Here is a 21,843-nt window from a genome sequence, read left to right as displayed (position 1 = left end):
CCTCATCCCTTTCTATACACAGAGCCCACAGTATTCATGATTTGTGACAGAATCCACATCAAGATAGTTGCATGTCCATCAGCAGAAACGAGGAAAAAGTCCACCTTTTTCTGACTTTAGGTTTTTTCCTCAGTCGCCGACAAAGCTACATACATTAAGAATGTCAAGAATTTGATCTAGGCCTATTTTAACTTGGTTTTCTGTTTAAGAAAAACAAAACATACATAGACTAACCAACAGACGCCTGTACATAAAAACTATACACATCCAACCCTGTACAGAAAATAACATGACTGAAGGAAAGCGTGTTGGACTGTTTGACTGAAGGATAACGTGGACTTTTGTGAGTTTTTCGCCTCCTTGGAAGCGAAGGCGGGCGAGATCGCTCAAGCGTAATCATCAAACAGAGACGGAGGTAAGGGTGAACTGAAGTCTGCTTGCAAATTCCCTGTTGACAGAAACCTCCCGAGCTCCCCTTGACAATATGTTATTTCTGCCTCTGACGACCACGGCACAGCGGCTTGTGTTTTCATTGTCATGTTTGAAATTTTGCAATGTTTTGCGATTGGTTTTGGCGAAGTTGCGTCCAACAGTCTCGGTTCGCAGTGCCTCCGTTACTTTTATGATTCTACTTCCTGTAGTGAAATAGAGAATGTGAAGAAAAGAAACTACAATGTAGCCAATTTGCCCTTATAGTGACAAGAAACTTGACTTTTTTGACAGTTGAGCCTGTCCCAGTTGTTTTCCTGCTCAACCGCCAAATGCTCAACATGTTGTCGTTATTTTGTTGGCTGCTCGTGTGAGGACACATCATAGAGCGGTTGCTGCTGCTGCACTTAGCCAAGTGGAGTATACTTTAGCCTCAGCCTGATCCAGCCTCTCTCTCTGCTAAGCTGGAGACCAGGTAATTACTTATTTTTTACTGACAAATCTGCCCGTAAAACTCAGCGGGGGAGCTCCGCAAATTCATTCGCCGCCCTCGTCAGTTTTGTTAGTCACAAAACAATAATGTTTGATGGAGCGGCTTCGCACCTAATAGTGCCAAAGTGATACAGTACAATATCATTATGCTAACGTGGCACTGTAAAAACTTGCTTCAGATCCCAGTTTAAGATGCTCGTATTTTCTGTCCGCGTCCTCAGCTTCCCTCTGTGACACTTCCACAGAGGACTTCCTGTCCGACTTCCTGTCCGAGCGCAGCCGGCATCATCAAAGAGCCTCAAAGTGGAAACTTGCGGCGTGCGGAAGGACCTCCTGCGTGCGCGCGGGCCGCCGCCGGGATCACAATCTGGACAGAGTTAAGCTCGGTATCAAATGTCTGCAGACTGGGACCGGTCCGCTCTGCCCCCGGAAGAAAAGCCCGTCTCTTTTTGACGACACCGTGGGAGAAAGCTCTGGGGTATCATCACATCGGTCCAAATCAGCGAAACGTAACTTGGCGCTGACCTCCCCCGAAAAAGACCGTTGTTGTTTTTCGCACAACTTAGCTCGACGTGATCCTAGATCAGTTCGGGGGGGGGGGGGGGGGGGGAGTGCTCTGCGGCTAGACTTGACGAAGTGGTGCGGAGGGTGGGGGGAGAGAGAGAGAGAGACAGTGGGGTTGTGTTTCACCTCAGGCAGACGGACAGGAAGTGGATCGGTAGGAGGCAGGAAACCCCCTTCTGGGCTGGCTGGGTCACGGGGTGGTTCTGCTCAGGGACTAGCAGGGGGCCTGGGAGAGGGGCAGGAGCCTTGGCTGTCAAAGCTGGCAGTCCTGGCTTTCCACTGCAGCGCACACAGACAAGGACACAGGATGTTAGCGCATGCTAACACCGCGCCGCGCCAGAGAAAAAATGTCCTGAAGAACCCTTTTTACATCCCAGTGAGTTCCAAGAAACCTATAAAGAAGGAAGAAACATTAGATCATACCAATGTGCTATTGGGCCAGACTTTGGAGCCAGTTCTATTGAAGCCTGTGGGAGAAGCACACTAAAACCCAACATATTGTATGAGCTTTGATGAAGAAATGCCTACCGGTATTCCAAATGAAAGAACACACTTCAGAGTATAGGCTACCGACTGATTTTTTCCCTTATGTGTGCATTCGTTTAGTTATTGTTGGTCTCCAAATAGCACCAAACATGATTACAGCGTACTTTACATGGTGAGTCGAATGAACTATTTGCAGACCCACAACAAGTAAACAAATGTGCACGTTAGGAAGAAAATCAGTCACACGGTGGCGCCTCTCAGCAAGAAGGTCCTGGGTTCGATTCCCGCCTGGGACGCTGAGGGCGTGTCCCCATCCCCATGTCCTCAGTGCCTATACTGCCCAGGTGGGGTCGTCAAAAGGGCCTTTCTGTGCAGAGTTTGCATGTTCTCCCCATGCTCCCCTGGGGTTGAACCCCCCCCCGCTAAAAAAACATGCCAAAAAAAAGACACTAGCTTATTCTCTGAAATGTGCGCTTTCATCTGGTAGAAGGTCAAAGGTCATACGACGTTGACATGTTGGGTTTTATCGCGCTTCTCCATGCATCTCCCCCATAGGCTTCAACAGAACTGGCCCCATAGAACATTAGTATGATGTATTGACTCTTCCTTCATTTATAGGTTCCTTTGGTGAGAGTTCCAAAGTGGGAGGAGCAGTTAACATACCTCTTTCTCAGACTTCTTGGGCTCCAGCAGGTGGTGCCAGTGTGCAATGGGCTTGCGCGGATACGCCAGCATTTCGTTCCAGTGGTCCCTGCCGAGTCCCTCGGCGTTGCAGCCGACACGCATGACGCCGATGATCTCGTTATGACCTACCCTGTGGGGACACGCACACACACACATGTGAATGTCACGTGACTTGACATGACTTGACATGACATGACATGACATGGCGTCCCGCCCATTGTCGTTTCTAATTGCAGAGGAGGGGGTGGGGGGGTGGGGGGCATTATATGATCAAAGCAGATAGGGTTCTGAAGAGTCTCACAAAGCCTGCTGCTGCTGCTGCTGCTGCCGGAGCGCACAGAGACGCTGCTGCACAGCTGTGGCAATATAGCATTGACTCATCTCAATAGTTGCAAGGCCATCAAAGCAATGTCTGAAGTGTAAATGAAAGCACAACACAGACTGGCCCAGACCAAAGGTGGGGGGGGGGGGGGGGGTGAGCGAGTGTTCAGAGAGCCTTCCCTCCTCTCGTAGACTAAAGCAAAACAGACATTTATGCTATTTATGTTCTCATTGTGCCAGCTGACTGCAGCGTTGAATTTGATTTGATTTGATTTAATAATATGCTAATAATATTTGGCCAATTCCCCCTGCCAAGCTGTCCCGGTCATCGCTCCACCCCCACGGGCGCCCCGACCGACCAGAGGAGGCGCTAGTGCAGCGACCAGGACACACAGCCTTAACCCGGCTTCCCACCCAGAGACACGGCCAATTGTGCCTGTGTAACCGAGGTGAATCGGCGCGGATCCCTCGTGAGTGGATTGGTTAAACTCACTCCCCAGTATAAAGGCATGTTAATCAGCTCCCCCAAAGGGAGCTAGCTCTCTTGGTGTTGCGGTTAACATGTCGGACTCCCTAGCCGAAGGTCGGCGGTTCGTACCCACCCCTGGACAAGCCCTTGACATGGGTTGCTGCAAGTGTCACCTACACGACGCCGTTACACCTGTATGGACACGCCCGACCAAGCCGGAGGTAACGCGGGGGCTCGAACCTGCCACCCTCATGTTGGAATCTACCGCACCATCACCCGGACACCCCCCAAAACTCATTTTCAATTTTTGTTCGTTGTCGCCCCGACCCGTCTGCTGTCGCCCTACCCAGATGCGACGCTAAATATCATAGATGAAGGGGTTGGTTCTATACGTACAAATCGTAGTCCATGACCGAGATGTGCAGGCTGACATGGTCCATACTGTCTGGAGGGATGTCGAAGATGATGGCTTCATTGTAGGTTGGATTCAGAGTGTTCTTTTTGATGGTCGTCTTCTTCTTTTTCAAACGTCGCCCGTCGCATATGAGCGACACTTTGACGTAAGGATCTGCTCGGGGGAGAAAGAGAGAAGGGGAAAAACGACGAATGAAATGACTTTCACCTAAATAGGAACTGAGTATGTTTTCCAGTAATTAAATGACAGAACGTTTGGCCACTCTCTCTAAAAATCCATCTCATTTATGATGAGATTAGTATGCAGATCAGAACACAGCGTTCACAATGTTTGCCTGAACTTTAGAAAGCGTTTGAAAGGCATCCATTAAGGTGTAGCCAGTAGTCAATATGTCTGTCCCAGTTTCCCTCTGAAGCCTGGGAATGCCTGGCAACAGTAATTATGCATAAGAGAGGATGAGTCAACACCTCCTGTAAAAAGAGGGTGGGCGGCCATTGATAGTGAGCTTAAATGGCATAATTGAGAAAGCTCCTTGGCGAATGCTGATTCCAATCTTCCCCCGTCAGTGGTATGGTCCATTATGGGGACGTTTTAGTCAGATGTAAGCCGTTCTCCTAAATCCATAACGCACAACAAATCATGAGAGTGCCTGCTTTTGCAACCCAATATGCAGGACGGCACAATTTGATATAGCTATGCTTTATGTTCAGTGTCGGGCAAGTTACTCAGAAGGTGTAATTAGTTACATATTACTGATTACTCCTTTAAAAAGTAACACAATTACTTTACTTATTACTTGGTGTCAAAAGTAATTAGTTACTCGTTATTTTACTATATTACTTTCGCTACCCACCTCCTTCTGTAAAAGTGACGTACAACCTGTTTTTTAATTAACCTTACAGGAGTTAACAATCAGCCAAAATACATACTTTTTATTTTGCCTACCCAGGACAAAAACCTGATCATGTTCTGACAACACAGTTAGTCTCATAAAGCCAGACCTATCTATCTTCACACGTTTTTTTTTGGCACTGTGCCAGCGCTGAAAATGTAATGCAGTTGCACTTGCAGTTACTTGGATTAGTAAGTGTAATATAATTACTTTTTTGGAAAATGTAATCCCTTACATTACTCGTGACTGGGGGAAAGTAATACAATTACAGTAACTAAGTTACTGTAACTAAGTTACTGACCAACACTGTTTATGATGCACAGATTGAAATAATAGGCAGACACCTAAACCCCTCCCCCCCAACACTCAGGGGATTAAAATTGTGACTCACATTAAAACTGTGACTCATTAAAACTGTGAAATGTCATTAAACACGGGGGGGTAAACATTGTCACACTCTGACTTACACCTGAACCTTGGCTTCTAATGCACAATAAATGTCACTATTATAGACACGTGGAACAACACTATTAAAATAAACAGTCTGGTCTAAAACTATTTGCTGACAATGTCTTAATACTGCAAGTGTTGAATATTAATAACTGCTGAAATCAACACAACACAGCGGTGGAGCCGCGGCTTTCCGCTGTTTGCTCATTCCATCTGACATGTTTAGAATTGGATATTCAAAAGGGGGCTCATTCAATTTGAGCTCGCTATAGAGACATATATAGAGACACTGCACAATGTCAGGCACGCAGCAAGGTACACTTTGACATTCACACACACACACACACACACACACACACACACACACACGCGCACGCACACACACGCACGCACGCGCACGTGCACACACACACACACACACACACACACACACACACGCACACCAGTGTTGGGCAAGTTACTTTCAAAATGTAATATACTACGTACATATTACTAGTTACTTTCATTTGAAAGTAATAAGTTACTTTACAATATTACTGTCTGTGTAGAGGTGTAGAGTAACTCGTTAGTTATGCCACTAGTTTTGCATTACTTTCACCAAAACAACAGCAGCAGCAGAATGACATCGCCGCCCCGGAACCATCCCGGAAAATAATTTCAACCGCCATGAAGTCAGTGTAAACAATCCAAAATTCAAAATGTTATTCTTTTCCTTTGTTATTGTCATCTATAGTGGTTATTTGCATAAAAACACACAGTTTGATTAGGAAATGATTGTATCTTTTTTAAATATGTGCTTTGATTAAAAAAAAAAAAAATCAATTTGTAACTTGAGTTACTTTAAAGTTGAGCTGAACCCAAAAATGACTTTTCTTTTCTTTTAGTTCAAATACCTGGGTATGCAGTGCACCTATTTAATAATGTATGCAAAACAAATCACAAAAATCTAATTTCTTTTTCACATCAAAAGTAAATTTTTCAAGATTTCATTGATAACTGAAGAAGTTTGGGCTAAGGAAAGAAATCCTCAGGGACTTCTACAGAGGCACCATTGAAAGCCTGCTGACTGGCTGCTTCACCGCCTGGTACGGGAACTGTACCACCATGGACCGCAGGGCGCTACGGAGGGTGAGGCGCGCGGCCCAGCACGTAACAGGAGACGAGTTGCCAGAACTGCACGAACTGTATAACCAGCGGTGCCTCAGGAGGTCCCTGAAGATCATCAAAGACACAAACCATCCCCACAACAGCCTGTTCTCCCGGCTACCCTCAGGGAGGAGATACAGGGTTCCAAAAACACGCACAAATCGCTTGAGGAACAGTTTCTTCCCGCAGGCCACGAGACTCCTAAATATGCACAAATAGTGCAGTAGTCGTACCGCAGTACCGTACTGCAGCTGCTACTATTACGGATGCCTAACGTTTAATTGTAAATTTAAGTGTATGTTTAATAAGGTGCCTAACGTTTAATTGTAAATTTAAGTGTATGTTTAATAAGGTACATGCTATTTGCACATGTATGTATAAAACGTCGAATTTGGAATGTCTGAACACGTCTAACGTATGCACATGACATGTGCACCTATGTGCAATGAATATGCCACTGTCGTATAAGCCACCGACTTGTCTTATTGCTTATAAGATGCCTATTTCTTATTGCCTTATTGCTGTCTTATTGCTTATTGATGCCTATTTCTTATTGCCTATTACTTATTGCTGTTGCCTATTTGTACTATGTCGTAAACGGAGTCCACTGCACAAGAATTTCACACGTGGTACTTGTACCATGGAGTGACAATAAAAATCTTGAATCTTGAATCTTGAATCTTGAGTAATTTACAGTTTGCTGACGTCACCTAGTACTATCAAATTTCTACCCCATTTCAACCAATCATGTCACGACATGCAGCTGTCAATCAAATGTTCATTTCAGGATCATTTTCTTTTCCAAATGAAGGGGAAAATGATGCCTAGTGCCTGTCATCTGGCAGAGTTTCTAGCCCATAAACTAACTACTAACTTGAGCAATTATGCAAACTAAATCAAACGGTAATTTCTAAGAATGCAAAGAAATGTAACTGGCTCGTTAAAACACGCATTCCAGGAATATTATTTACATTTATAACGATAATGGCGCGCGCCTCCGAGCCTGACAGCCTCCCTGGCTGTCAGGGGTCGTCTCGGAGATTCCAGGCGGGCGGGCAGCACCCATGCATCGGATTGTCCGCTCGTTCTGCACGAAGCCGGTGGCTGCCTGGTACTCCGTGGATCCCACTCGCGTAGCACGACAACACGCTGAATCCCACCCGGATTTGGGGGTGGAACACGCCAGGATTGGCCAATGCCAAAGCCAGTCCTCAGGCTCAGAATTGTCAAATCAAATCATCGACACGAATATGGTCCGCCTCTCAATTTGTTTTCAGTCTGAAACGGACTCAGATGCACGTGACGAACGGGTTCACCTCGACTTTAACTGGTATAATATTACTAAAATCCTATAAGTAATAAGTTATATTACTGAGTTACTGCTAAAAGTAATATATTACATGTAATATGTTACTTTTGTAATGAGTTACCCCCAACACTGACACACACACACATACACACACACACACGCGCGCGCAGGCACGCACACACACACACATACACACACACACACGCGCGCGCAGGCACGCACACACACACACACACACACACACACACACACACACACACACACACACACGCACGCCACCTGAGTATCCAGTGATGTCCATGGCCTTGAGGTTCCTGCACTTGATGACAGTGAGTGTAAGCCTGCCTGCGGTGGGCAGGTAGCATAGTGAGAACATGAGCTCCCCGAGGTCCACGCTCTCCTGCGGGAGCAGAGACACACACACACACACACACACACACACACACACAGAGACACATCATCCTTTTCACATATGATTCGCTGTTTCTGGGATCAAATGTGTCATATTTTGATCCTGCTGAAAGCGTATGTCAGACATACAGATAGGGACAGAGCATCTAAATCTAACAAATCAGATCCTCAATGTTGAGGTTCTCAAGGTGACATTTGTCTAAAGGAAGAAAGCCCAGCTCTCCAGGGTCATCATGGCCTCTGAACCCTTCTGTTATAAAGGGACATTACGTATGACTTGTATTGATGACTTTTGTTGACATCCAATCCAAATAATTGCAACAACATTTGCATGTCTGTCATAGCTTACGGTGGCCTGTAAGTGACAGAAATAAAGTCACATTTTTCACAATGGAGATGAGTAAACCAGAGATACTCTAAAATGGAGAGGATTTTCAGCACTCTGTACATGTTCGATGTTAGTGCTGAATTATGAATGGCACCTGCCTGGCACAGTAAATCTAAACTAGTGAAAAGAAAATGACGAGGTGTGAATGTGGCTTCATGCCAATTCATCTGAATTATGTTGGCGTTTTTTGTGATTTTGACATTTGGAAATAATCGTTGCTTCAAAGGTCCCATTTTCTACATTTCCCAGTGTCTTATTTTATGTCTTGAGGGCCATTAAAAGCTGTCACTCTCAATCCATTTTTACACCAGCGTCTCTCTGGGCCTCGCCAAGAACAGGCTGTTTCTGTCGCTGTGTCTTTAAGGCTCATTACTATTAACGAGCCCTCTGCTCCGCCTGGCCAACCGTGTAAAAAGTGAAATATGAGACACCGCAGAGACGGCAGAGCAGGCAGAGCAGGCAGTGGACAGGCAAGGCCATGATGGGCCCCGGGGCTACGACTTTTTCAAAGGCCCCACCCCCTTACGACTTTTTCAATTACACATCGACATCATCGTGACACCGACATCCTCATGACTTAACTATTGCCCCGCCAAACATCAGCCACGTTTAATCTACATACATGCTATGGAACGGTAGCATAGCATAGCATAGCAGTGGTGTGTTTTCCGTTTGTGGAAGACAGGTGCACGTACTGTATTTGGGTTCTCTCCCCATGAAAATGTCATGTTTTTCAATTAAAAAACACATAATTTTGGATCATTATTACCACCATATCTGTGTACAAAAAGTTGGAAAAGCTAAAGCAGATAAAGAAAACAACACCCAAAAAGCTTAAAGACACATCTTGCTAAAGAAGACCACTGGGAGTGGCAACCAACTATACAACCATCAGATCTGTGAAAAGACATTAGTTTGTTTTGATGCTCTCCACATTGATTGGACATTCAGTACAGGCTCACTGTAGGCCAATATCCATCTCTCACACACATAACGCACGCATACGTGAGTGTGTGCGAGTGTGTGCGTGTAACGGCGTTGTGTTAAGGGCTTGCCCAGGGGTGGATTCGAACTGCCGACCTTTGGCTTCCGGGACGGACATGCTAACCACTGCACCAAGAGAGTGGAGCTAATTAACGTGCATTTACATACTGGGGGAGTAAGTTTAACCAACCTACTCGCTACCAGTCGGGACTCAAGAGGACTCACATTAATTTGGTTACATGCATGCACACGCAGCGAGGCATATCTTTTCCCCTGATTTATTTTATTTATTTCTTTTTTCCTCTCTGAGCCTTGGGCCCCTTCACGTCCTGGGCTTAGCCCCTCCCTGTAAGCCTTTGATGACCACGGCTGGCTCTGCCCCACGCCGTGGTAAAAACACTATGTTAGTCTATTATTTCTTACAAAAATTATAATTAGCAAACCTTTGTGATGCCACAAAGTTATGGACGTCCAAACACTTGCTTTTCTCATATGGATTGTGTGGATCGTTGCTGTGTGTTTCGATGCTTTCACGATGTTTAGATAGCACATCCAACATCCAACTCCTTTGAGCCAAGGGAAATCATGTTGCCCACGGGCCCTCGTGTGGCCATTCAGCCTTATGGCACTTAAGGCAATGTTTTGGGGGTAGTAGCTCAACAACATGGCTAACTGTTTTCAGCATGGAAAATGGTCTTACACCAAGGATACTCCACTTGCTTTGCCTGGGGGCCACTTTCGTGAAATGATAGAAGGCCAGGGGCCAGTTAATAAACAAACAATATACATTTTTCTGTGGCAGATTGTAGGTTTTTGGGGTGTCAGCCGGAGTTTAGTCTGACAATGTTGTGCACACCGGATAGTTAGTTAGGTTAAGTTAGTTAGGTTAAGTACATACATAAGTGCCTGGGTAGCAAGCAGACGGCGGTATTTGACAATAAAGCAGCTAAATCATAGATTATTTAAAGATATTCCATATTCCAGACTGAAATGCTGTAACAGAAGTGGAGTATTTTTGCCAGAATGACATGAACATTTGGACACTTATTCAGCGGGTATCTTGCATGTTGCGTTCAAGTGCACTGTAAAAAATGATTTTTTTTTCTTCTTGCAATTCCATCGGCCCGCGGGCCGCAAGTTGAGTATCACTGTCCTACACCTACCCTAAACCACCCATCCAATTTCACTCTGGTACTGCTCACACCCATGTCGAAGCATGTCCAACCCAGAATGTGTTCCCCCCCTCCTCCCTGTTATGTGATTCAGTTCTCCCTCTCTCTGCTGTGTGTGTGCACTGCAGGCACGCTGGGCCGTGGGTGTGTCTGATGACACACATGCAGAGCAGACATGCATTCAAAAAAACAACAACCTGGAGACACCACCTCCCTACAGGGTTTAGCGGAGGCGTGGGTGAAAGGTCTATTTGAAGGTAACCGCTGTGAAACGATCAGAAAATAACCTTTAATTCCTCTGAATCATCGACTTTGTTTGCCTCGATCTCGCTGGTGGAGGAGGACAGTCCTCTCTATGATTTCCCCCTGAGTTAGTGGAATTAAATACCGACGTGGTCGTGACCATTTTGGAATTTGAAAGGAGTTTCGACGATATAAATACAGTGGCCGAGTTATAAATATCACGGTAGCGGATGGAAGGCCATTAGACAGCCATGTAACTCATAAACTATACATGACATCATTATGAGCGTATGAATGGTTGATCAGTACAGTACAGCCCTACTGAGCATTTTGAAATTTGAATTGGAGTTTCTAGTGTACAGCCTATACACTGGCTGAGTTATAAATACAACGGATGTCTATGGAATTTTATATAATAATCGATAATGCAAAAAAAAAGTGTAAGGAATTAATTAGTATCATAAATTATTTTAGTTATAGCACACATCTACAAAGAATCCTGCATGGTTTGACATATGGACTGTCTTTGTGGCATTAAAATTGTAGGAGGAAATACATGACAGAGGTTTTTAAAAAATCCTCAAAATCTGCGATAACCAATTAAATTAATTAATAATTAATTACCTCCGTCAACTGATTTTGCTGCAGGTCATGTTTTCGCTCCTGTTTATCTGTCTCTCATACAGTAGTGTCTCAAAAAAGGTTAAGAGTGGATTTGTATGAAACCTTGTAGAAAAGCAGGTCAGAGGTCATGGGCCAACTTAGAGCTGATTAACCACGCCCACTGGCCAAAATGGGTCGTGGCCATGGCCAATCACAAAAAGGTGCAGAATAACTTCCAAAAGGATTCACGCAACACCACGAAACTTTGTAGAAAGGTTGGTCATCATGGACCAAAGAAGAACTGATTAACTTTCCACGCCCACTGGGCAAAAGGGGGCATGACTGTGGGCGTGGCTTATCATCAGATGGCAGAGGCATGCACTCTACTGAGTATGAATTTGCACATACCTCCCAAAAATTCTGCACATTTTGATAGAAGAGCAGTATGTGTAGCATGAGCGGGTTTCGAGTTAAGAGGTGAGCAGAGAAACTCACAGAGAAATACTAATAAGAAAAATCACAAGTATGCAAGATAAGTACTAATGAGAGTTCTGCTATCTGTCCCATGAGAGGTCTTCATGCCTCATCTCAGAAGCAGTATTACTTTAGCGCGGGAGGGGGCAAATCCCAAAGCTTCTGAGTGCTGGAGTCTTAACGTCTCCACATACCTCCATGATTGAGCTTGGCCTGCTGTGGATCGGAGGAGGATTTTGTTTGAAGGGTGTGGACGTTCAGCCACAATGTGAGAGCAGAGCAAAAAGTCTCATATAAAAAAAACTTAATTCCATTTCAATTCCAATAGCCATTTAAAAAGTCCCACATTATCCTAAATATAGTATCATTTATTACTTAAACACCTTGTAGCATCTCTTCTTATAAAGAAGAACCTCTTGGCTTTCAGTCAATTCCACAGCTGATGGACAATGTGTCATACCTGCCACTGATTATTTAAAAACCCTCCCCAAAATTGTCCAGGTAGATCGAACATGCCTGAGAAAGTGCCTGAAGTCAATAAATTCCCTCACCCCCCTCTAGGCTCTTTACCTCACTAATGCCTGCAGGTTGGTGTTATTGATGAATATCTCTCCGTGATCTATGATCGGGAGGAAAGCAAGCCGGGGCTTCTCCTCCGCCTTTTTCGTCTGCTCGGTTGCTGCTGCTCTTCCACTTAAGCAGTGTGTACTGTACATTGTGGGCAGCAGCATCTCTTTATACAGTCCAAAGACTAATATTATAATTATGCCACTTCATGTGTATCTTAGTGTGGCCTTCCACCTCCTGTGCATTTGTTTATTCGAGCAATTCCGAATTGAAGGTGGGTAACGAGTTTTGTCGTAAAATCGTTGGACGGTTCAATAAAGGTTGCGTGCCAAGGCGAAGGCCTGTTTCTGCCTCGTAAGCAATAACCTCGAGATTATTGAACAAGACGCTGAAGTTCAACAATTGGAGGGGAAAAGGGGAAGGAGGTGGTGTGGGAGGAACGAGGAAGTGTTGTCAAGCTTAAGTGCTCTGAGGAGATGTTAAAGCGATGAAGGCTCCTGAGGAGACTCAAGTGTTGCCAGAGAGACAAGGAACACTTAGTTCACCAAACTGGCCCCTGGACATCATCAATATGTAGTCAAGCTAAGAAACACGGTTGCTTGAGTAAGCCATTAGTAAGTAGTCTCATTTTGTGCTTGAGGTATTAAATGTGCATTTTGTGACTGCAGGTCCCTTTATGCATTTTAAGTTGTGTGTTTTATTATTGCCAGAATATTATACACAGCTAGGTAGGTATCTGGTTCTGCATAGCCTACTTGGTGTTTGACACATTTATAGTAATGAAAGTGAAAAGAATAGTTAGTGATATAGCCGATAGCTCTGAAATAGACGCCCTATGTGAAATTGGTAATAACTTATAATCACAGTATACAATCTCGATTAAAGACTCCATGAAATGTCATCTTTACTTCCTTGATTTGACCAGAGCCGTGTAGAAGAGTCGCAACATCTCCATTCACTCCAATGGACCCGTTTTTTTAACTCTCAAGAGTTCCAGGATTAAGCAGCGCTGTCGAGTTGCAGCAAAATGGACGGTTTGTGTTGTACTTAGATTTTTTCATTTAATCAAATTGTACATTATCAGCTTTATGTTAGCATTCAAAAGTAGCACCAGACCCCTTCCTGGCTGTTCATTGGCTAATGAGTCTCGCATGTTGGTCCTCCGCTGACGCCACTCTCTCTCTAAATTGCTCTGGACATAATGGATCATTCAAAAGTCTGAACCAATGGAATATGAGTCAGGGAGAGAAAGAGAAGAGGTTTTATTTGAGGGGAGGTGTCTGGAGGGCCAGGATTGTTAAAAGATTTGATGGTGTTATTGGTTGGTATTTATATTCAAACTGATGCAGCATGAGGGCACAATAAAAGATACTCTCTTTTCCAGGACGTAAAAGTAATAGGAGCTCATTCCATGGGGACTTTAATCATTAATTTGACACTGAACTGGAAGCTAAAAGCAAAGGATTCTTACACTGGTGGCGTACTGGATGTCCCTCCATACGTTCGTCTCCCTGGAGAGGTCTGACATCTCAAACAAGTTGTCCACCACCACCTCCCCGATCATGTCGTGCCGCGAAAAGCGGTCAAAGTCGAACACGCTCATGTGGAGCTTGCGGCCGGCCAGCTCGTCGTAAGGCACAGGGAACTGGAAGCTCTCCGAGAACGTGGGGTTGAGCGTCTTCCGGTGGACGCGCGTCTGGAACTTCTTGCGGTCGGGCAGCAGGTAGACCTTGACGTACGGGTCGGAGCTGCCGCACAGGTCCTTGGCGGGCAGGTCCAGGGCCCTCAGGATGTTGACGAGGAGCGCCTCGTTCTCGTAGTCGTACTTGAGGGAAAAGTTAATCCTGCCGCAGTTCTTGCCGCCGCCGTTCTTGGACGACTCCTCCGACTCCAGGGTCTTCTGCTGCTGGTAGAGCTCCGGCTGGATGCGGCCGATGCCGCCGGTGGGCTTCTCGTCTTGGTCGGACACATAGTCGTTTCCCAGGTCCAGACTGCCAACCTGCATCTGCCTGGGCAGGTGCCTTTTGAATGAACTGTGCCTGTGGGGACAGTCAGGGTGGGTTGGAAGAGAAAGAGAAAGGATGAGTGAACAGTTGCAGCACCTAAGAGAGGTCAGCGTTTAAAGAGCTGAACTCGGACGGTTTTGAATCTTAATTGGTTTTCAGTGTTACTTGGTATGATTCCTTTGCTGATTCTATTGCTTTGCCAAGGACAAAATAGCGATGCCCTCAAGGAACTACAACACTGTCTGCACATTTATAATAAGCAGAACAGACTACTGGAATGATGTTATTGAAATCGGTTTGAACAGAAGCACACATCTCTTTATCTACATAATCCAACTGATTGCCTTAGCGTTGTTTTTGTGTTTGCTTGAATTCTTTTATAGTCACAGTTGTTGAAAACGTACAGCGCCGATAGTAATGATCCTGCAAAGTACTTTTGCCTCCAACTAAATTATATTACTTCTCATGAAGAAGCCATCGCATAAAATTAGCCTGACCATAATGAACTGCAAAGAAATGCCCATGAGGCAGAGAGGAACACAATCTGTTGGTTATATATTCAATTTGGTGTATTATAGCACATTCCCTACATAGAACATTTGGACCTCCGTTGTGATCGCTAAAAGGATATTCTTTTTTCCAGAAACGTGTGTCCCTGGACTTTTTGAGTTTGCAGTGCACTTATTATTTATGTCACATTAATGTAGCTTCTAGGCCGCACCGTGCATGTTTTAATGTCTGATTAATGTAGCTTCTAGGCTGCACCGTGCGTCTTTTAAAATGCTGCCTGTGCATGCATGTATGCATGAATGTGTATATATCTCTACAACGTGTGCACACATGAGTGAACACATCGTACAGTATCATGTATTAGCAGTGTTGGGGGTAACTCATTACAAAAGTAATATGTTACATGTAATATATGACTTTTAGCAGTAACTCAGTAATATTACTTATAGGATTTCAGTAATATTATATCAGTTACTTTGTCAAGTAACTCAAGTTACAAAAGAGTTAAAAACAAATTAATCAAAGCATATTTAAAAAAGATACAATCATTTCCTAATCAAACTGTGTGTTTGTTATGCAAATAACCACTACAGATGACAATAACAAAGGAAAAGAATAACATTTAGAATTTTGGATTTTTTTTACATTGACTTCAAGGCGGTTGAAATTATTTTTCGGGATGGTCAATGTCATTCTGCTGCTGCTGTTGTTTTGGTAAAAGCAATGCAAAAGTAGTGTAATAAGTAGTTACTCTACACAGACAGTAATATTGTAAAGTAACGTATTACTTTCAAATGAAAGTAACTAGTAATACTACGACATATGGTCTAAACCTAAGCTTAGATCATATGTTCAGATGAAGCAGCGTTTTGGTCCTGAGCCCTATGTCACTTCCTTTCTAACCAGAAACCAGAGGTCTTTATGTGCTCAGCTGAGAATTGGTATCCTGCCTCTTGCCATTGAAGTAGGGCGGTTCACAGCTATACCAGAAGAGAACAGGATATGCAATGTCTGTGATCTAAAGGATGTTGAAAATGACTTTCATTTAATGTTTTATTGTACTTTATATGATGATTTGAGGATTTCCTTATTTGACGAAATGCAAAAGCAAAGACCTGAGCTCTTCTGGGCAGATGATGGCCAGAAGTTGGAGTGGTTGTTTAAGACTGAGGTATTTAAGACTGCTAACTTTATCTCTAGGGCCTGGAATAGAAGGCAAGCACAGCTCTTTAAGTAGGTTCAGGTGGTGGTTTTCATGCTGTACAACTTTACTGTATGTATTTTGGGTGTTTTCTGTTGGTTTTATGTTTTGATCATTGTTTGTTTAAATGATGAACAGTAAAAGTGTCCTGTAAGCCCATGTGGGCTGGGCTTCATTCGAAGCATGACACTTAAATAAAGAAAATCAATCAATCAATCATGTAGTATATTACATTTTAAAAGTAACTTGCCCAACACTGTGCATTAGCAATGCGTAAATATGACTTTGTGCACCATGGCTGACCTGGTGGAGGAGGCGGGCTCAGTGGTCTGCCTCTGCATGCGCTGCGTGCGGCGCAGGAAGTGCTCCCTCATGGAGAGCTGCACGTCCGTGGGGATGTCGGGCGACGTGTGGCTGATCTTCACCGCCGCCTCCAGGAAGCCCATGGAGCCCATGGAGCCCACGGGGTCCTTGTTGGCCTTCTCCGTGGCCATGGTGACCACCACCAGTGGCTGCTGCTGCTGCTGCTGCTGGGGAGGACTGGGCGGGCGGAGAGGTGGCGGAGGCGGAGGCGGCTGGAGGGGGCAGCAGAGCTCTGGTGGGGTCTGGGGGGGGGCTGCTGCCGCCGGGCTGGAGGAGGAGGAGAACAGGAGCGCCGCGTTGCGCCAAGGCGCCCAGCACAGCTTCCAGGAGGCGATGGCGAGGAGGCCCAGCAGGGCCAGGCCGCAGACCACAAACACACCGAGCAGGAGGCCGAAAGTAACGTCTGCCGGGCAGCCGCGGGGACCAGAAACACAGCATCGCACACAATATGGACAAACAGATGGCGATTACAAGGGGGAGAGAGAGGGAGAGAGAGGGGGGAGAGAAACACAGTCAATTAGGTTGCAGGATTTTTCGGATAGGCTGGTGCTGCTGCTATATCAGTGGTTTTTATATAAGACAGAGGACAGGGAGACGAGTAATCCTAGGAGATGTGCTTTATAAATATTAAAGAAGATTCCATTAGTCTTCAGCCACGGGATGAGCAGAGCTTTACACTGTGTGTCTGCCTATGAATGTAAATACAGCTCAAAGGCTTGTGCGCTATATGCACACGTGGTGTGAACATGCCATGCATGTCTGTGCATGGCATGCACACGCGCTCAGTAACAATTACATTATACTTGCTAAAATAATTAGCGTTAAGACTGATAAATGATCAAAAAGGCAAACAATAGCCTACAGTCTATTTGAAATAGGGGAAAAAAGACCATGGGGAATAGATCCGCGGTTACTATGAATGGTGGATGGTGTGAAGAGAAACAGATAGGGGGGTGGGGGGCTCATTTATTTTCGGATATTATGAATATGCTTCCTAGGGAACAAGCAGCGTACAAAGACCTGGAGATGCACCAAGAATGCTGACAAGCACCATGCGAGCCTTCATCGGGACTGAATGGAGAGAGAGAGAGAGAGAAAACAAAACACGGAGAACATATTGTTGGCTTTGCATGTGGGGATCGGACGTTTGCCAGTGTCGTGCTATTCTCGATTCAAAGTAATTATATTTCACCACTTGATAATTGGAATCTTTTCCAACACTTAGCGATTTAATTCAATTTTTCCAAAGATTTCGCTGCAGTGTTGGTTTTTCCACGTGGCACCCCAATTACCCGGATTTATCTTCAATAACTCATGCTGAGGAGCATGTTGTTGTTGGGCCTCCGAAGATAACGCTCTGCAGATAGGAGGAGCTGGAGAGCCCGCTTCAAGGCACATTCAATTTGTTCCTTTAATGCAGCTGGCTCAACCTTCTCTCTCTATCCACCTTATTCTTGAATGCCCCACTTTAAAAAATAATTGTGGGTACAAGGTCCGGTTTAACGTGACTTATTGTTGCAGCTTGCCATTTCCTTTGTTATACTCGGCTGCAGACCCGAATTATAAACCGGAAACTGGAGTACGTTATAAAAGTTATAAATATAGTCACGTTATAAACAACTAACCAACGCTGGGGGTCCGTATGGAAACGGTGTTACTCGAAATGGTTAAAAGTTAAATCAATTTGGTCATTCAGTGGCGTTTTACTGCCATGTAAAGTAACTATTACGCTAGCCGCTAGCATTAGCCACAGTAGCCGATACCCACAATGCATTACGTTATCCCAGCACCCGAACGACACGGCTGTAGAGCAGCTCTGCTGTAAAATCCTCATAGACGTTTTTTTGTCAAGTTAAAACAGTGTAAAAATTACACCGGAAGCGGAAGAAGCACCCATCAGGCATCATGGCAGCTAGAAATAAGTTGGATAGCAAACACCAGCATATCTACAAGATTGATTGATTGATTGATTGATTGATTATTATTATTATTATTATTATTATTATTATTATTATTATTATTAGGTATTATTATTATTATTTTTTTATTTTTTTATTTTTTATTAGGGCTTATCCAAGATGTGGACAGAATTTCCAAGTCTGGAGGATTTGTGCCTGAAGGGGATTTCTCAGCTGTCCCACCATGGCCCTGGTCCCTTCATGTCATCTGAAATTTCACACAGCTCTCTGCAGAGCAAAGCATAGTGTTGACTGGCCTGTCGCTTTGCAGACTCTTCATCCGCTGTCATGCCAAATTCAAACAGACCCTGACTGTGCCCCTAATAAATAAATAAAAACACACACACACACACACACACACACACACACACACACACACACACACACACACACACACACACACACACACACACACCAACACATGCCCTTATACTGGCACTCTTTTGCTACTAATGCCTTTTGTCATTTGAGTGTGCAGCAGACTTGATACTTGCAACTTTATTTTACTTTTTCCGCATCCAGCACCCATCCCAATGAAGGATCCGGTCTAGTGACCCTTTGTTTCACATCGCAACTGCAAAGTAACCACACAGAAAAGTAGAGAAAAGGTCTAAATTCTCTGATTCCAGCTTCTTCAATGTGAATATTTTCTGGTTTCTTTACTCCTGTGTGACAGTAAACTGATATTATCTTTGAGTTGTGGACAAAACAAGACATTTGAGGGCGTCATCTTGGACTTTGGGAAACACTGATCGTCATTTGCTACCATCTTCTGACATTTTATAGACCACAAACAACTAATCGATTAATCGAGAAAATAATCGACAGTTAGTTGCAGCCCTACTGCACATGGACACGCAGGCCGCTCTGAATGATATAAAACTCACGATTTTGCAGTAGCAGACTAGTTTTGATGGTTTCGTTGATAATTTCACCAACATAGTTTAGTGTGATCGTTAGATTTTCTTCTATATCAGACACAGGTTTTCATTCCTACCTGACATGTTTCGATGGCAATACTTCCGTCTTCATCAGAGGTGTCACTAGATGGTGTGATGCTGTTTAAGACACGTCACACACCATCTAGTGACACCTCTGATGAAGACACGTCACACACCATCTAGTGACACCTCTGATGAAGACACGTCACACACCATCTAGTGACACCTCTGATGAAGACACGTCACACACCATCTAGTGACACCTCTGATGAAGACACGTCACACACCATCTAGTGACACCTCTGATGAAGACACGTCACACACCATCTAGTGACACCTCTGATGAAGACACGTCACACACCATCTAGTGACACCTCTGATGAAGACACGTCACACACCATCTAGTGACACCTCTGATGAAGACACGTCACACACCATCTAGTGACACCTCTGATGAAGACACGTCACACACCATCTAGTGACACCTCTGATGAAGACACGTCACACACCATCTAGTGACACCTCTGATGAAGACGCGTCACACACCATCTAGTGACACCTCTGATGAAGACACGTCACACACCATCTAGTGACACCTCTGATGAAGACACGTCACACACCATCTAGTGACACCTCTGATGAAGACACGTCACACACCATCTAGTGACACCTCTGATGAAGACACGTCACACACCATCTAGTGACACCTCTGATGAAGACACCTCACACACCATCTAGTGACACCTCTGATGAAGACACGTCACACACCATCTAGTGACACCTCTGATGAAGACACGTCACACACCATCTAGTGACACCTCTGATGAAGACACGTCACACACCATCTAGTGACACCTCTGATGAAGACGAAGTATTGCCGTCGAAACATGTCAGGTAGGAATGAATACCTGTGTCTGATATAGAAGAAAATCTAACAATCTAAGTAAAGTATAGACACTATGAACCTTTTTGGATTATAGTTTAGTGTGACAAAGACATCTGCTTGGTCTTACGGAGTTTTTTTTTGTTTTTTTTTACCTTGTGAGGCAGGTGGACTCGTGAGAAGGAGATCACGATCACATTGAAACAAACCATGTGACAGCATCAGGTTAGGACTTTTTCCACCACCAGGAACACAACACAAAAGGGTGTCGAAATGCCTCCCGACGGTTCAAGACACAAACGGACACAGACGATGCAGTGATAGCGAGGCAGAGACAGAAGACAGGCTGAGAGGAAAGCCATTGTTCTTCTTCTCCTCCTCCACACAGACAGACAGACAGACAGACAGACAGGGGTAATGGAGCACGGAGTCGTGTGAACCTATTACTCCCTCTGGACACGCAACCTGCCCTGACAGCGTGAGACCGGCCTGACCTCCGGGTTTTAGCACAGGCTTAATGATCACGCCCACAAGATGGAGGAGAGGGACTATCTATATCCTGCAGTCAATCAAAGGGATTTTTTCCGGGTCCTTTCATGACAAAAGGAGCTTACACAATCGATGTGCCGCCGCCACGGAAGTCACCTCAATCTCACTGTAAATCGCTCTCAGGTGGGCTTTAGTGCAGGTGGAAAAGGCAATAAGACGGGAGGAAAAAAACAGCTATAAAAAAATAATAAAAATAAAAAATATATGAAAAGTTCAGGTAATAACCTCCAAGCTGCGTGACTCACACACATGGCATATGGCACAACTCCATTATGCTAGATAAGTGGGTTGTTTCATTTTCATCACATAGGCCATCATCGTCGCCATCCCATGCAGACTCTTTCCCACAAGCGAAACCACATCACAAGTGTCACAGCGACCGCAGGGTGTCGTAGCTTGGGAAAATACGACTTGTAGGGCCAATAATAGCAGTCTAAGACAATGCCAACCGATATCTGTGGTACGTTTGGATAGCGATTCCAATGACCGATAAATCTGTCCGTTGGGCGACAGTTGGGTAGACTCCCGTCTTCTGGGAATCGATGAAGGGAGCGTCGGCGCTCAAGTCCACCACTTGCTAGAAACCTTTTGATCCAATAAATGAATGATGAACAACTCGGACCAGAACTGATGTCAAGCGATCTTATAATCATTATATACCTTCTAGCCAGGGCGTCTCTTTGTTCTGAGGTACCAAATCATTGGCTTATGGAAGACATACGACTTTACGTCATTTACGTTTAATGGTTTTGCCGATTCACCCCACATTTTTGTCATATTTCGGACCGCCCGTAAGCGCGGCCGTGGTGTCGCACGTGCTGGATACACGTGAGCAAGAGACGCGCTCATGGTGACCTTTGGTCTACTGAACGTTTAACCCCGCACGGGGGTGTCTCTAATGGCCCCTGTGGGTACTGCACTTATTAAAGCCAT

The 21,843-nt window shown here is 44.8% G+C and overlaps 1 protein-coding gene across 1 annotated transcript; it reads right to left on the bottom strand.

Moving 5' to 3' along the window:
• Window positions 1-1,692: 1,692 nt before the first annotated feature.
• On the bottom strand, window positions 1,693-16,710 carry syt6a (synaptotagmin VIa; the record flags this gene model as incomplete). The annotated part of the gene is made up of 6 exons (XM_083656638.1): window positions 1,693-1,764; window positions 2,635-2,785; window positions 3,842-4,013; window positions 7,937-8,057; window positions 13,971-14,538; window positions 16,520-16,710. 6 exons carry the CDS (start codon window positions 16,708-16,710, stop codon window positions 1,693-1,695), a joined length of 1,275 nt encoding a protein of 424 aa, XP_083512764.1.
• Window positions 16,711-21,843: the final 5,133 nt, after the last annotated feature.

Source organism: Poromitra crassiceps (genome assembly GCF_964638095.1).
Source record: "Poromitra crassiceps genome assembly, chromosome: 20".
Classification (NCBI taxonomy): domain Eukaryota; kingdom Metazoa; phylum Chordata; class Actinopteri; order Beryciformes; family Melamphaidae; genus Poromitra; species Poromitra crassiceps.
The sequence above is the reverse complement of the archived record's forward strand: the minus strand, read 5'-3'. Positions and strand labels throughout refer to the sequence as shown.